Source organism: Dunckerocampus dactyliophorus, chromosome 14, assembly GCF_027744805.1.
Source record: "Dunckerocampus dactyliophorus isolate RoL2022-P2 chromosome 14, RoL_Ddac_1.1, whole genome shotgun sequence".
Classification (NCBI taxonomy): Eukaryota; Metazoa; Chordata; class Actinopteri; order Syngnathiformes; family Syngnathidae; genus Dunckerocampus; species Dunckerocampus dactyliophorus.
Window position 1 is genome coordinate 6,134,791 of NC_072832.1, and position 17,962 is coordinate 6,152,752.

General features: G+C 44.3%; 1 protein-coding gene across 5 annotated transcripts in view; it reads left to right on the forward strand.

Annotated features, from left to right (window-relative positions):
- The window catches only part of ehbp1 (EH domain binding protein 1), a 137,828-nt gene that overhangs the window by 19,987 nt on the left and 99,879 nt on the right, over positions 1-17,962 (forward strand). For 3 of the 5 annotated variants that reach the window (XM_054798274.1, XM_054798277.1, XM_054798278.1), the window contains exons 6-10: positions 11,626-11,807; positions 13,321-13,460; positions 15,333-15,458; positions 16,298-16,438; positions 17,021-17,285. In XM_054798274.1, coding sequence (XP_054654249.1) covers positions 11,626-11,807; positions 13,321-13,460; positions 15,333-15,458; positions 16,298-16,438; positions 17,021-17,285 — 854 coding nt within the window. The remainder of the gene's footprint in view (positions 1-11,625; positions 11,808-13,320; positions 13,461-15,332; positions 15,459-16,297; positions 16,439-17,020; positions 17,286-17,962) is intronic. The other 2 variants (XM_054798275.1, XM_054798276.1) reach the window with 2 other exon arrangements.

Here is a 17,962-nt window from a genome sequence, read left to right on the forward strand (position 1 = left end):
ATGACTGTCATCCCAGACTGTGCCTTTTTTGGTCCTGCATGCATCTTCCAGGCAGGTCTCCTTGTGCAGGCTTGTGTCGCTCTCCAAAAAACAAGCTGCACCTCCTGTTGCTGCCTCCTGTCCCCAAGCTGACACAGTAGACAACAGGCCCACTATAAACAGTTTAGAAACCTGTTTGCTATTTAGCCAAACGCCAGACCCAACCAGCCTCTTGAGTTTTACTTCCTGCAAGATGTATGCATTTTGTTGCATTTTGCCGATTTCTTTTTCATGTTCAGTCTCTGAAGCTTAAATTATACACATGGGTCGGGGCGCCACAGCTCGCTCCTCCCCCTCCAAACCCTCTTGCACAGTTTGATGTGCACCTCCAGAAACATCTAACTGTAAAGGTTGCAATTGGATGGCTTTTTAACATTAATTCCTGAGTGTACACACCTACTCCTCTGATTTAACATCAACATTGATTGGTTCCAGCTCCAATAACACTCCCCTTCTCTCTTTAATTACCATTGTTTGCTTGCGATGAAGGAAGGTGACAAGCTGCATAGTCTGACAATTGTGGTTGCTCATGTTAGTGTTGACGTCACGTCACACTTTCAACCCGGACGAAGAGCTATAAAAAAAAAACAAGATGGGGATGGAGGGTATCTCTAAGATTTCTTTAATGTTGGCAGCTCTACGCCAGGTGTTACACACTCGATTCAGCAGTTGGCCCCCCAGTTGAACTTTTAGTGTTGATAGTGGCGCCACTGTTGTCGGTGTGCTTGTTTGCATCTTATTGTATTTTCGGTCATCTCCGAGGCCGCCCTCTGTCACCTTGTGGCCACCTCCACCTCCTACCACCACTCCAGTTTTTATTGCCAAATGTTACAGGGTGATGACGTCATCCAGCTGGAGCGCAACGACGGCAGTTATCACCATCACTGTTATTTATTTTGCCTCTGTGCGTCTTAAGATGGCTGCCTGCGATGGAGACGAGCCCGCGTGGCCCGCAAAACATCGGGCTCTGCAAATCCCCTTGTTTATCCACAAGCTTGACCCACCTCACTCCCTGTGGGTGCTTCCACAGATATTGGCGATTGGTGCATGGGGTGGTGGCGGCGACGGCAGTGATGCGTTAGTCGTTAGCAACTTGTTTGGCCTCGTTGGTTGTACGTGCATGTTCATGCTGGGAGCACTGCAGATGCACGCTGCTCCTGGGAGAGTGAGGCGATTGTTCTGCCGAGTGGCAATGAATAGGGTCTTATGACGTGCTCCGATGCCAGTGCTAAGCCAGCCACTGACAGTTAGACTGAACCCCCCCCCCCCCCCCCCCCCCCCCCCCCCCCCCCCCCCATAACATGCAACAGCAGAAATCTGTCCTCTGCAGCGCCGCACCCACAGGTGACGGGGTCAGGAATTTGAGGTGACTTGCGCTTAAAGGCCTTTGAGTGTGGAGAGGGGGTGGTGGGTGGATGTGGCGAAGGAAAAGAACATTCCAGCCTTGAAAGAAATGCTTGTATTAGGCGTGCCACAGCTCAAATTATGCTCAAATATACCAGAAAACAAACATATTTGCAGGAATCCTTCAACATAGTCGCCTCTAACCACCTGACTGACCACATGTCAGCACTGAAAAAAGTTTAAGACGGTTTAAACGCTTAATTTTCTGGTCTTCTGCAGTGCACACTTTCATGTACTCGTTTAAGCTTTTGTCAGCGCATACGCAGAATGCACATAAACAAAACAGAGGAAACCTTTTGTTCTGTGGAAGGACAAAAAAAAATCAAAGAACAACCCATACGAACACACACACACACACACACACACACACACACACACACACACGCACATACACACTCACACTCTGAGACGCACCGGCTCCTTATCCAATCCCTCCGCTAATTCCCCCTTGGTAGAAGGTGTTCATTGTTTCTCTTTCATTCTAATCTCTGCCTCTCCTTTTTTAAAAAATCCATATTAGATTCTCTTTGAGTTGGCCACAATCAGAGGCAGTGGAGCAGAGCATCACCCTGCTAATGCTCTTTGTCTCCACAGATTTGTCACTTAGCATGGAGAGTACACCTTTGTCATGGAGCAGGCTGGGAGAGAGGCCGACTCTCACTCGGGGCAATTGTTTTTTGTCACAGGCCATCTCAACCCCCCCTCTAAGCAAATCAGCTTTGCGCTGGATTAGGGCCCTATCATAGCCCTGCCACATCTCTGCAGCCTGACTTAAACTGCTGAAACAAACAGACCCTTAAAGTGAGAACTGAGTGGATATGAAGAATCTGATTCCTGATTTACCAGGAAGTCCTTACTAGACACTGCCAGATTACATTCACACACTATCAGGGCTAAAATTCAAAATTCCCTCTGCGTCATACATCACAAACATACAATAAGTATAATGTAAATATAACATTGCAAACTACAGGTGCATAATATCACCTGCACACGGTATTCCTGTATTAAGTAGACGTTTGCTTGTATCGATCCCAATATTAAGTCATGTAAACATGTAAGTCGGACTATGCACCTGACAGAATAGTAAGTGGTTAAAGCTCACTGATCAGATTGCAAAGGATTGTGGCATTTGTTTCTGTCTGGCATGGAGTGGAATGGAGACAGTAAAAGTTTACATTTGTGCTGTGAGGAGGAACAAAATGAAATGCTAAATATCCTTGAAGATATAAGAATAACAGATCGCACGGTGGACGAGTGGTTAGCATGTTGGCCACACAGTCACAGTCAGGAGATCAGGAAGACCTGGGTTTGAATCTCTGTTGGGCATCTCTGTGTGGAGTTTGCATGTTCTCCCCGTGCGTGCGTGGGTTTTCTCCGGGTACTCCGATTTCCTCCCACATTCCAAAAACATGCATGTTAGGTTAAGTGGTGACTCTAAATTGTCCATAGGTATGAATGTGAGTGTGAATGGTTGTTTGTCTATATGTGCCCTGCGATTGACTGGCGACCAGTCCAGGGTGTACCCCGCCTCTCGTCCAAAGTCAGCTAGGATAGGCTCCAGCATACCCCCACGACCCTAATGAGGAGATGCGGCATAGAAAATGGATGGATGGGTATAAGAAAAACGTAAAGAAGCTGGTTTTGTTTGTAATTTTGATTGGAACCGACCCTCTGGTTAGTGGACGACCTGCTCTACCGCCATCTCTTCTTACTGCTTGTTGATGCACACATGTCTTGTCTTAAAGAGGATATGAACCTTGTGATTGGAAGAAGCCTTGAGCAGAACTGCTAAATTGGGCTATGTTTAGCGAGGAACTGAGACCACTCAAATGACGATGGACATCTAACCTGCCTCACCTTTTATGTTCAATTTGTCAAGCTGCACACACACAACACAGATGTTACAGCGTCTGCCACCATTTGGAATCTGCTGGCTTGATATCTGAGGTTGTGCTTCATGCAGGGGAAATAATCAATCCAGATACAGTAGCTGGGTGTGTGTGTGTGTGTGTGTGTGTGTGCGGGGGGGCGATGTTTTTGGCGTTTTATGCCTTGATGATGGCGAGAGATGGTGAAATGGCGGTAAAATGATGAGCAGGCACTTCATAGGGCATGGATGAACTCTAGCTATAATCCTGTCGACCTTTCTCTGCCTCCCCAGCTTGCCACATCTTTCCCTTTCCTCGTTTCCTCATCTCCTCATCTTTTCCCCCCTTTTTTCTCTGTCCCTTCCCTTCCCTCCCCTTGATATCCACCCCTCTTTCTTTTACCCCTCTCTCTTTCCATTTCCTGACCACTCTTTCTCCACCAAACACACGTCCCCCCCCCAGCACACGTCCCTCTCGCTCTCCCCAGCAGAAGTGCAGAGCCAGGGCTTTTTGCCTGCTGGTAATTTATTTTCCCATTAGCCCCCCGTCTGAAGTGCGCGCTCTGGGTCTGAGTGTGTGTTGGGGGGCACCGAGGGCCACCCAAAAGAAAGACCCAGAGAGCAGGAGAGAGGAGGGCACTCTGGACACACTGATAAGACCAGGCAGGGAGGAAGGCAGGGTGGAACGTACACTGAGATGATGGGAAAGAGCGAGGATAACAGATATTAACTCCGTAAGCATTTTTTGCTGCTTTGTAATATGATGCACTTTTTTTTTCTTTAAAGCTAACTAAACATTTTATTAGGTGATTGATTAGAAGTTGACATTACTTTACATACAGTATGTTAATCAAACTAGCCAACTACAGTATTATTCTCCAATAAGCCTGTTTTTGGGATGTGGGAAGAGGCCGCAATATCGTGTGTCTATAGAAATGTCCACGCAAGCACGGGAAGAACCTGCAAACTCCACACAGAGATGTTCCAGTTGAGATCCGAACACGTTTCTCCTGTCTGTGAGGCAGACCTGCTCATTACTAAGCCACTGCTGTCTAGATTAGCATTATTATTATAATTGTTTTAAACACAGCAGAGTGGGCAAAACTCTCGGGTGTCACATCCTGATCCTGGCTTTGATAAATACCCGTCGTGGGTATGGCTATGATACTACTTCCGAAGACACACAGTTGCCGTGTCAACTTCAGCCCCCAATTTTTGTCAGTGTTGTTTAAACAAAACAGTGACACGGAAAGAGAAGGCAGGAAAAATGCCGCCTTTTAATGTCCGTGTAAAAGAGGCTAGCGTAAACTGGAATCCCCAGAACTCGAAGATGATTCGTACCATAAGGTCATCTCCACACAAAAAGACGCACATGTGCCCCTCACCGGTGTAAAAAAAATCTTTATCCACACAGTGGCACATACACATTCAGAGGCTGTCATGTGCATGCCAAAGTAATTGCTGTTCTGCAGCCTTGGACTGTTTAACAAATTTTAGCCAATCAGAAGCATCGATGATGACATTTCCATAGATACATGATAACAAACATGGCGATTCACAGGAGAAGTTACATGTGGACTGCTAGCATAATGTAACCTTTTAGTAGTTTATTTCAAATTTGTCAGCAGCAAAATGTAATATAAAACTGAAAATGTTATTAAAATGTAGCAGATGTTGATTGTCACAACCTGTGCTGTGAAGTGTAGTTGAATGTGTATATCAGGGAAGCGTTCAATGTGCGAGCGAAACCGCAATATTGGCAAGAGCATCGTAGCCGTTTTAGTGTTAGAGAGCAAAACAACAGCAGCAGCGTCCTCCAAAGACCATAATAGTGCCTTTGACGTCACATAATTGTTAGGTCATCTGTTGACAACAACCCAAAAGCTCCGTCTTTGCTGTCCACACGCATACACTGAAGATGGAGTTTTCCAAAATCTTCACCCTGCTTGGAATTTTCCAAGCTCTGTTTTTAATGACAAAAACCTATATTTGCGTGCGAACGGAAGGCCAAAACGCATAGAAAATATGCGTTTTGTTAAAAATCCGTATTCATGTGGGTGTAGCCTAAGAGTAAAGCTTTTGATATTTTGGATTTCCTGTCGTAGTTCTATTGCGATTTCCATAAACCTTTCAGCACTGATACCCTTGTAAAAGTTTTATATCGCTCAAAAAAGCCAACAGGAACACTGAAAAATGCACAAAGGACAACTGAAATTGGACTTCAGATTCTTGTTCCACTTTGGGAACACATTTTCCTTAAGATTTTAGGTGCAATTGTTTGACCACCATACCACTCCACCGTAATGCTGATTAGCATTTTTGGAATGGGAGTTCCTGCTACATGTACACAGTTAAACAGGTTACCTTTACTCTGTCCAATCAGTGGAAAGTGTTGTGACGATGCCGATTCTAGCTAGTAGGCGCCACATCAAACAAGCTGGTGTCATGTAGCTCAGTGTTTAGCGAAACAAGGCCTTGTCGGCAGCTCAGTGTCACTCTCGCGTTTGGACGTTCATCCAAAAAGCACAGCGCACTCTGCTGTAATCTGCCGTTTTAAAAGGAGCCTAATCCTGCTCTTGTGGAGACTAATCGCTCCTCCCGTGTGCGATTCGCTCACCTTTCCTCCACCGTTTGTTATTTTTCCCCCCCACTTTTGTGTAAGGTACGAGTACGGGGGGAAGATTGTTTGTTTTTTTGCCAGTCATCCATTAGTAATAAGTATTGTGACGAGAGCTCCTGTGGTCCGCAGTCCTTTTACAGTGTGTGGGACTAGGCACGTGTGTCCCAGTGAGGCATGAAAGCAATTTTTTGCACAGATCCTTCTATTATTAAGACCATTGTTATTGTAATCACATAACTGCTGTGATAGTCTTGCAAGCCATTTAGGGCCATTGTTACCTTTAATACATATACACGTATACACCGCTTAGGCAAAAAAAAAAAGGTAGCAGATATAAATTGGTCCTAATATGTGTGTGTGTCTGTAGAGGCTGTAGTGCAGTATTCATAGGTGGTATGTAAAGCTGCCGCTCAGTTATCAGGGGAGGCCAAATTGACACAGAGGAATCACTCCATTGTGCATGCATTCAAAGAGATGTGAGAACGTCGGATGTCTCTATTTCGAATAACTGTGACCTTGAGGGGAGAGGAATGGCACAGTGCCCCACACACCTCCCACAACTCAGCACCAATACATACATATACACACACACACACACACACACACACACACACACACACACACACACACACTTTCAATTTGCTGACTGCTGAATTCAGCCAGAGGCAGCTCTATTCTGGGTGTTGGGGTGCCGAGCTAATCGGTGCTCCCTCAGGGACATTCCATAGGCCAAATTGAGTTTATTATTATTTTTATATCAAAATGGCTTGAATATTGAGGTGTACGTTGCTCAGCCTCTGTGGACATTTCAAGCTCCTTTCAAGTCTGATGGTGCATTTTTACCACAAAGGCCGGAAAAGAGGAAAGTACAAATGATCTGAAAATGTGGCACTGTAAATATACACTGTGCATTCCACTATAAGACCCGTTTATTTTGTTTGACTTTTTGAGGCACCAAAACGTTGTTGCCAAGTTAACTAACAAACAGCTACAACACCACAGTTTTTGTATAGGTTAGGTTTAGTGTAAGATTTTTTAAATTGTACTATTATTGCTCTCCTGCATACAGCATACAGTGCTGCTGCTACTGGTGTCTTAATTTACCTGAGGGCAAACGCCCAAGGAATCAATCAAGTTCTATCTAATGTAAATCTTTTTGTATTTAATATTTGACATTTTGTGCCTATGTTCTCTTCTCTCTCGTGGAACTGATCACGTTAACATTGGATTTAATGGTGATTTTTTTTTTTTTATTTCCCTCATGGTCTTCATGTATGATATTCACAGTCATGTGGAAAAATGGGGACACCCAATGGTGTAACTCTTCTACTCCTGAGCCGCTCCACACAAAGTGGTGAAAATTTGTCAACATAGCACCCCCGACTGTGTTGCCTGTACAGTATTTTACACCACGTGGTGGTGCTGTCTGATTTACTTGTAATTTCTCACACAGCACAAAACACCTGCTGTAACTTTAGAGTGACTCAATCACCACGAAATTTGGTACACACCTTCGGGAACTGACAAGCACTTGTGTGTAAAATTCGAGCAAGATTGATTGAGAAACATGGCTGGCATTGTGCAAAACATTGTTCAAGGGTCACAGGTGGGACTTTGTGACTAATTGCCTTTTGAGGATAACTGTATTGCATAAAGAACTGGGTGATATGGCAAAAAAAATGGTGATGATATATATTTTCATATCATCCGATCATGATTTTTATAGCTTTGGAGGATAACAGTTCACGGCTGGCATCTATGGCGTTCACACTGCAGGATATGAAGCCCAATTCGGATTGTTTGTTCAAATCTGATTTTTGTGTCGTTTTTGTGGTCGTTGACATTGTGGTCATTGTTAGCATATCTTCTCAAAATATTTTTCACTTTCAACAGTCCTTTTGGAAAGCACAAGATGATGACTTTTAGTGTCTCTGGTCTGAAGTGTAGTGACCTCGGTTTGTCCTTTCCCAGTCGCCACCCAGCTCAGGATTGTTTTTGTTTCCGTGGCAGCAGGCTTAAGTCCGATAATCATCAGCCCGATGTGATTCATCACTTCTGCGTTTGTATCGTGTCTGCATCTTCCTCAGCGATCCACCGACCCGTGGTGTATGACTGTTTGTCCCCAGCACAACAAACATTCATACTAATTAATTGCACACCCTTTGCAGTTGCCACCGATGAGACGGCGAGTTTGCCGTTTTGAGAGCTAATGATGATGCTAAATTGTTAGCAAAGGTGGAGGTACAGCGGATCAATAGGGAACATCGACCATGTTTGTTCATATTAGAAACCAATTGACTTTTGACCTGCGTTAAAAAGCCATTAGTTGATTGGTGTGCGGCGCTTTTCCTTCATCACAGTCCAACTCCTGGGTGTGCGTGTGTGTGTGTGTGTGTGTCTTCACAAAGCAGCCAGCTTCTGTTAGCACTCAGTCTAAGCACTCCCCCCCCCCCCCCCCCCCCGCCAAACCCTCCTTTACCTCCCGCCACCACCCCGGCACGTCCCATTGCCATTTTGGGGCAGAGGGGTTCAGCGGGACCCCTGGGCACCCCTGCTGCCCTGACCCCTGCCCCCCCACCAGGGGAGCATCTGTGAATCGATCCGGGGCCAGCTGGCACCGGGTGAGAGGGACAGGACTGGTACTCTACTCATGCCACACAAAACACAAACACACGCGCACACATACACACCAATGAAAGTCATTCATTAAGATAGATTATAAAAAGACAGTTTTCAGGTGTGAAGGCATACGTTTATTTGCTTTTAAGTTGTATCATGCCTTATAATACATTTGTGTGTGTGCGTGTGTGTTTGCGCAGTGTTCCTGAGCACAACTTTGCATTTGCAAGTAGCTGCAGCCAGGGGGCAGCATACAGCCATCACCCCTCCTTCCATCACAGGCTTCTTAGTCTTTTAAAAAAAAATTTGAGACGTGTATACACACACACGCACACACACACACATAGGTATTTATTATTACATAGTTATTCTCTGGGCTCAGAAAAGGGAGAGCATATTGCATATTGATAGTCTTATCCTCTGTAATAAATTAAACTTGTGTATTGTCCCTCCCTTTCGTTTTACACATTGTCATAACCTCCTCGTCGCTCTAATCTGTAGGACGCCCACACCCACCTCACCCCGCACCACCCCGCACCTTCTCTCAAACAGACATAGGCACCAATCCTTTTGATTGACAAGCAACATCCGGGGAAATGGATTCCCATTGTTTGAATGTGTTGAAATGTTTGTCATTCACTTTGCTGGCATACAGTATTTGCATATCCTTGAGTATTTCCCATTACTGCCCTCCCCCATTCTTTGCCATTCTCATCTTTAGCAAATCCCCTTCTTCTTAAGTGTTTGCCGCATTTAGCAAATTCATTCATAAAGTATCTACGCACGCTATTAGCTTAGTATAATAGCCTGGGTGTAATCTGCAGAGAGATAAGGGCTTTTTCCTCCTCCTGATGGGCTCTTGTGTGGACCAGCTCGACGGCGGCGCGCTGATACGTCATTGCGTTTACCCCGCTTCAGTGACAAGGCTCAAATGTCAGCGGGAAAATGTCAAGTGGCCTCGCCTTTTTTTTCTCTCTTTTTTCATGTAATTATTTGTACCTGCAGGTGGGAAATGGGAGGCATGATGGGAAGATAGGAGCGAGATGTATGGATGCAAGATGGAGGGTGAAAGTGAAATAGTTATTTTTAATCTTGGTTATGTATTGGAGAAGTGCTTGGAATTGATTGTTGAAATGTTGCCTGTCACTCTTTTCACTGCTCATGTCCATCTTCCCGTGTTGTACTTTTAGTCGGACTAGCTTACACCGCTTCTTCATATGCTGTGTGTCAATGCGCATGGTGCACAAGTGCGTTCATTGACAGTTATGTATGTCACATGACCAATTGTTCAAGAGCAATAAATCACATGTCATAAAATAGACTTAACTGGAGAGAGTGACCAGAGAGTGGCTTCTGACTTTGTCCTTCTTGCACACTCCACTCCACTGTCTTAAGTTTAGAATAAGTAAATTGGAGAGGCTAACTAGTTAGCTCAGTAGCTGTCTATGCTAGTGGCGGCTGTCTCTTATGTCCGTGCAGTGATCCAGTAGCCTGCGCAATGTGGTATAAATAAAGAATAATAGGGGTGTAAACGTGACTATAGGGATGTTATTTCATATCTACAGGGCCCTAATAATGGTAAAAAGCGTATTTAGAAAGTAATAAACAGGTTTTGTATGCTTTAATTACAAAAATATTCAGTTTATTAATATTAAATCCTACTTGGTGTAAATTCACTTATTGTGGTCGGGTCTGGAACCAGTTAACCGTGATAAACGAGGGACGACAGTGCATTCAGTAAAACGCTTAGAACCAGGGTGTCCTGAGGGTGTTCAGGTGCACTCGTAATTGTTAGTGTTAGGTGCTAATTGTTTTTCATTTTTATTCACGTACCCCCATGACACTGGATTGCTTTTTAGCATTCATGGATCAAAGCAGATCCCCCTCACATCATTTTTATACGTGGCCCTTGGTGTAAAAAGTTTGGACACCTTGCTCAGCCACCCCTGGCTTGGAATAAGACAGGCCTAAGTATACACTCTACGTTTAGAAAAGTACACAGCACTTGGCGAGAAGAAAGGCCCGCCGAAACGGTCCAGTGTGTCCAAAATGTCGTTATACCTGAAAGCTTTCTTCACATGATCACTCATGGGTGGGGGGCGGTGGGATGTCGGCTTCAGACGACCTTCCTTTTTGTCCCCAAAAGTGTGGTTTTGAATGACTAGAGGTTCCGGGACAGCTTTTTCCCCTTCCCTTTACTCGAGAGCGGCCAGTTTTTTACATAATCCTTTTGAGTGAGCGGGAAGTCTGAGAGCGTCGATCCCTGCCAAATTCAATGGGAGGAAAAAAAAAAAAAGAAGAATGCGGCTCTTTACTATGTTAAACAGATCTGCCCCAAGATGTAATGCTTTCTTCCTTGGATCATGGTAAAACCCCTTTTGGCGATTTGACTAACAATCTGCCTCATTGTTTGTGCACATTCTTGCTCACATACATGTTGGTTCAATGTCTCACACACACACACCAAACACATTTTCTATGCTTTTGGTGTTTTTCCACCAGCATCTTTACAGCTGAATCTCTGCTCTAGTTTGTGTGTGCGTTTGTGTGTGCGTGTGCGTGTGTGTTTGCGTGCATATGAACAAATCCCCCGTGGACCTCCGCGATAAGGCCCCAGATTGAGTTTTCTTCACACAGTGAGATCCTCCTGAGATTTGCGCGTGAAGACATCAGGGGAAAACGTTAAGGGGATGCTATCACGTTATCTAGCCCACACGCCGGTGTCTTTGTATATGTATATGTGCTCTCCAATTCATGTTGTGCCAAAGCCACCTCACAGATTTACTTTTGTTTGGCTTTGTGCGTGTAAGAGAGGTCGTCCTCGGGGCTCAATTCACAGCGCGGACGTGTTAGCGGTCGTCTCCTACTGACGACTGTTCACTGTGCATGCATGCTTTCAGATAGCCAGACTATGAAAGGGGAAGGAAAAATGACCAGCCAAAGCTTTGGACACAGACAGATTATTTTTGAAATAGCATGGGAAAGTGTGTTTTTGTACCACATTGTCAGGTCTTTCATTTCATAATGGTATATACTCACTTCGTTCTTCTTGGTTTCCTTATTCCCTCTGCAGGAGTCTCTGTCAGGCCGGAGAAAAGCCTTGGCCACCAGCAGCATCAACATGAAGCAGTACGCCAGCCCCATGCCCACGCAGACAGACGTCAAACTCAAGTTCAAGCCGCTTTCCAAGAAGGTGGTGTCGGCCACGCTGCAGTTCTCCCTCTCCTGCATCTTTCTGCGAGAGGGAAAGGCCACGTAAGGATTCTGTCATTGTTTGCCATCGACACAATTTACAGTGGAACCCGTTTATGTCGAAGCCACTTTGACTAGCTGACTTATGTCGACATAAGCGGTTGTCGACACAACCAAAACCGAAATCTGATGGTTGGTTATTAAACGTCACCTTGAACGCCTTTTGTTGACATGTCGGTGGCATGATGAAGAGGACGGTTTAAATGGCAAGAACCCTCAAAATAGTTGGTCCGCCCTTGCTCATACATGCTTGTGGGTTTGGCCATTATTTGATGGATGCATTCGGTGCTGGGGGGAGCTCAGGGTGTTTTGGCCTGCGGAGGTGATGGTGTTCTCTGGCTTTTTCTTAGGGTCTTTCCTGGGGCCCGATGTCCCCACCTGTTCGTGTATATGGACACAGAGTGAACAAATCTGTGACTGCTGTGATATAGAGGGGGCCAGATTTAATTAGCTCTGCTCCTTCTTGCTCCTTTTTGTACATGTTGAACTGTGAATTGCAAATATGTGATGTATTTCAGTGTAACATTGTATGCATGTTTGGAGGTAAAGGGGTATGTTGACATCGACTTAAGCGGGCACTTTTTAGGTGGACCAGGACTCATTGAATTGGTCCACATTGACTGGATGTCGACTTAAACAGAAGTAACCTAAATATTAGAGTAATAACTTCATTTTTTTATTTTTTATTATTTTTTTTTTTTTGGACCCGCACCGGAACTGAACAGGATTTCTCTTGGAAATATACTCTCCTATACAGTGATGGAGTATTGCTCTGCTGCCTGGATCTTTGAAATAGAATAAGTCATGATCTTAAAGCGGTTTAATTTTCAGAGGCACGCTTCCTATCCTAGTGTTTGCCGTTTACGTATTCTAATTCCATAACAGCAACTTTCATTTAAAGGCACCCACATATACGCACGCTCACACAAGAGTAGTGTGGCGGGGTCCTTTGTTGTGGCGTGGACGTCGGGTCGATGGCGCGTAACCCTTGTTAACCCTTCGGGGAATGATGTCGACCACACACAAACAAACTCCATCACAGGGCTTCAAATGAACCTCCAGGCCCGGGAAACACCAAACACAAAGAGCAGAGACCAGAAGAGCCAGATTATGATGGCGGTTTGGAGGCACTGCATGAAATAATGTAGAAGCCAAAGTGGGAAGAAGTGGCGGTGGGGGTGGGAGGAGAGATAAAGGCTGAGAAGAGACAAAAGGTTTTAAAATGTGAGCAGTGAAGTTGAAGCCTTGCCACAGTCAGGTGTGAGAAGAACGTGAAAGGCAGTGTTACATTAATCCTTACGTGTAATCGAGCTATCTGTGATCCCGTGTCTTCCTGCGCATCAAAATTCAACGCAATGGCATACCCATCTATTCATTCATACATTCACGTATAATCTTTCATTTCTGAAATCTCGGTACGGCGTTAATCTCTCAAGGTTATGTATAGCAGGCACCTATTAAAAATGTATCATATGCACATGAGTGCTGCTGCTAACTCATTGATGTGACGTATCAGGGATGAGGACATGCAGAGCCTGGCCAGTCTGATGAGCATGAAGCAGGCCGACATCGGCAACCTGGACGACTTTGAGGAGGAAAACGAGGACGATGAGGAGAACAGGGTGAACCAGGAGGAGAAGGCTGCAAAGATCACAGGTGAAAACTGGCAAACACATGGCAGAGCTTGCCAAAATTGAAGACCACTTCATGTTTAGTTGCTCGTTTGGGGTCGTTATTGCCAGGCCACTAACATCACTTGAAAGTGAGATCTTCCATTGCTTTATTTGGCACTAAACATTATCACTATTGCATTGACAGTGCGTTCATATTCACGATTCAGCATTCCCTTCCCTGCTAATTTGCAGATTTTTGGTTAAAACAATATGTACACTAATGGTGAAACGTTGTAGAACACTCCAATTTCCATGGAGGAAAAACCTACATTTTTAAGTGTTAAGATGGTCTGTCTCTCTTCCATTGTTAATTTCCTTTTTACTTGCCATTTTTGTAGCAACAAATGACTTTCTCCAGTACGATACTGTTTAACTGATGTTCACGAGGGTATAGTGCCACAGTGTGTTCCGAACATTGTTTTTATGCAGACAGAGGAGGTAGTAAGTACTCCAGAACTTGTGGGATTTGGTAGCACCAACTGCCAAGGCTTGATCAACCTCCATTTCTGCAGAACAGCTTTAAATTGTTGACCCATTTTGTGGTCCCTGAAACAGACCTTTTTGTGTAATTCTGAAATACACATTATTTTTCAGTTTTGGGTAACCTTACCTTTTTTTTTTTTTTTTAAACCTCTGGCACTCACCACTTACCTTTGTACATTTCAAGCTATCCGTTGGACTTGAACGACTTTATTTAATCAAATAACTGGAAATTGGGATGTTGTAAAACTTTTGACCAGTCGTGTATATTTGTGGAAATGCTTCTTATTTCCGAAAATAGGCATCCCCCCCCCCCCCCCCCCCCCCCCCCCCCAAATGAGCAATAATGGCAATTAAAGAGAGAGCGGGATTGCTATTGGGGCTGTATCTAACCATGTAAGTACAAGGATTTATTGGAAATGTTGATCCAAAATTGGAGGAAAACGTCAACTTCAAGCTACGCATGAGGGTTCGGAGGGGGAATAATCCAGGCTCCATTGGGGAGTCACGAATAGGCATTTTTATGGACCTTTTCACTATTCTCGTCTCGAAACACAACCCCCCTGAATAGCAGGGATCTACTATACAGTCAGTCCTTGGCCTGTGCCCCACCCTTGTACATATGTAGTGTGTAATCCTGTTGACAAACAAAAGGGACTAAAAACACATGCTTGTGTTACTACTTGGATGACACATTGAACCCTAGTGTTTAACTCAAGTTAGCAATTATTTTTGTTGTTTTTGCCTGTGGTAATAATATTCATTTACATTTTTCCCCCAATGCCAACTTCAGGTTTTATGCATAGGCCTTTCGCTTATGTATTTCCATCATCCTCCTCGATGATGCCTCCCTGTGTACATACTGTACATGTTGGCCGCAAACGTACGGACTCCTCCCTTCCCTTTCTCCGTCCTACTTAGCCTAATCCTACCTTTTTCCTCCCTCCTTCTGTTCATGTTAAGCTTCATGCTTTCTGTTCTCTCCTCTCTCATTTGTATGTATATGCATTGAGCGCCTACAGTGACACTTCAGCGCTAGCGTGCGTCCTGACCAAGCTGGGAAAAGTCTAACTGATGTTACTGATCTTACTGTTCTTACTCCACCTGTGGATGCTAGCTCACTGCTGAGCCTGCAAGTTGATACTAACACAGGTTCTGCACCCCACCTACTTTGTTTTGTATTTTAAGTATTGGGGGGAAGTGTAATTTTGGAATACGTGATTTGGAGCATGATGTGGGGAGTTGACCAATATCAATACTGCAGGGTTTCCTTGTTGCGATGAATGCACCTTCTGTCTTTTCTCTATCGTCTCACGTCACAATGTTGACTGTTGTTCTTCCTCCCTTCCTTCCTGTACGGCCCTGTCGTTTGCAGAGATAGTAAACCAGCTGAATGCCCTCAGCTGCTTACATGGCGATGATGATGATGATGATAATGGAGGTCGTGGTGTCCTGAGGGGAGCATGCAAAGCAGCCGCTAAGCCTGCCCCTTCCTCCCAAGGTCTTTTATTATTCCACGTCTCTCACACCGTCTTCCCGAGTCATCATCTTGTGAACCCTCCCTCATGTTATCTTTTCATTTGAGTTCTTATTTCCTTATCCCTCTTGCAGCTTCTGTTTTTTTGTTTTTTTCACTCCCACGCATCTTTGACGTTGGTGTTGTGCTCGTGTGGCTTCAGTTGATTTTGTTGTATGAGATGGCAATCCCGTGCTGTTTAAGGTGTTCATCCTTTTGCCTTTTTTTCCCTCCAGTGGTGTTAGCTGTTGTTGTTGTTGCTGTTTTAACTGCAGTTAGTAGTGAACCAAAGCCACTAAACTACTGTATCTCCACATTTTACTTCTTGCGTCTGATGTCAAACAAGCAAAGTTTGATCTGTGGACTTTTTTGTTCTCTTCGCTTGAACCTCTGTGTTCCTCAACTTGTATCGTCAAAATGCGCAAATGTGACAGCCCGCCCACTTGTTGTCATGGCCTATAAAGGCTTGTGAATGTTGCCAGAAAAAAATCGCCGCAGCTCTTATCAGCCAGCCACTTTACATTGCGACACTGCAAATAGACGACACGTCGCACTTTCAAGACCACCCTGGCATATGTTTTGCGTTTCTTCGAGTTTCTCTCGAGTGTGCATCTCTGTAGCAACTCTTGCTTGTATTGTCTCTACAGTGACCTCTCCCACATTGCTAAAAGTTTCCTGGAAGACCACTGTAGTGAAAAGGGAGGCAATCACTAGTGGTTCACTTCTAAGTGTAGACTTTTTTTTTTTTTTTGTATATGTCACTTTATTTTTGAACACGTACCTATCCTTGCTCATGTACATGCCTTTTATTTTGGCCTCCAAAGAGCTGATCAACAAGCTGAACTTCTTGGAAGACGAGGATCGGCAGATGCATCCAGCCATGAGCAGCAACCCTTTTGACGAGCCCGAAGACAACCTCGCCGACCCCAACCACCTCAACCCATTTGGCGAGCTGGACGAGGAAGGTATTTGATCTGATTGTCACATTCACGTTTTGGATATACAACGCACACAGTACACACATCGTCCATACTTTTCAGGTTGTTAATTGTGCATATTGTCTCTGGCCGATGAGTGTTTGACTTAATAACCTAATGAAATTCTGTAGGTAGACAACCAATGAAAACGCCATGTGCCTAATGGGGAAAAACTCTCCTGTAAAGAAGTACAGTGGTATCTCGGTTTTTGTTATTAATTCATTCCAAAAGTATGAAAACAATTGCATCTTTTTCTGTCGGAAGTAATATAATTAAAATTTTCTGAGGGCATTGAATCAAGTTTTATGTGCAAAAACACTGAAATAATTATAACTGATGAATAAAATGTATAATTTATAAATTACAACAAATGTATACATAAAAAATTAATTTATACATTTTTATATGCCATTTTTATGCTTTGTGATGAGTTCTGTCTTGAAATCAATCATGTTTCTCACCCTCTTTGTCAAATTAAAATTGGAGTGTTCTAAAACTTTTAACCGGTAGTGTACATATCTGAGATCATTTCCGATTTGAATCTCCTGTGCAACACTGTCCACTGTTCAGCAGACCCCCTCGAGCCTCCGCCAACGCCGTCGCATCAGCGGGTGGACAATTCCTTCTATGATCATGACTCCTCGAATCCATTCAGTGAACCCGAAGAGTCACACTTGACCCCAGGGAATCCCTTCGATGAGCTGGACCAGGACACAGATCCTCAGCCAGAGCTGGAGCCCCCAAAGCCCCGGCCCAGGAAAGGCGCGCGACCCGTTGATATGAGCAAGTACTTGTACGCTGACGTCGCTCAAAATGAAGAAGAGGAGCTCGATGAGTAAGATTTTATTTTATTTTGAACTTTGAACGTGCATGCTAGGTGGGGTACTGTTGATGTAGTGGTTAGCTCTTTCAACAGGAACAAGGCTCTGTTGTTTCACGGCATTCTTCAACCTTTTCCCTCTCTCTCCTCCTCGCGACCTTCTTTCACATCCTTCGTCATGTTCTCCCAGAATCTGTGTGGCTTTGGAAAGTCTTAAGTAGAATCTATACTTTGAGTCTACTTAGTTTGTTCAATATGTTTACATATAAATAATGAAAGGACACTGTTGAAATATGTGCTACAATGAAACCCATCTACTGTAAGTTGGTCTCGTCTAGGTTGACCAACTGAAGTCCTGGTCCACCGTGTTCTTCTTACTGTATTACTAAAAAGTGCCCGCTTAAGCAGGCATCCACATATAGTACATGGTGTACCGCTTTTGTTGACATAAAATTTGAGATCCAAAGGGAATTCGTTTATGTCAACATGTGTTGTAGTTTTGCTACCTTCATCATTATTGCTAAGCAGTGTGAAATGACAACAGCCACATAACTGCTGTCTACTTACACAACATTTAAACGTGCACAGTGACTTCCTGTGCAAAGTACCTGGCTTTTACTACAGCAACTAACAAGATGCACCATCCATCTTCCATGCTGCTTATCCTCACTAGGGTGATGGGGCCTATCCCA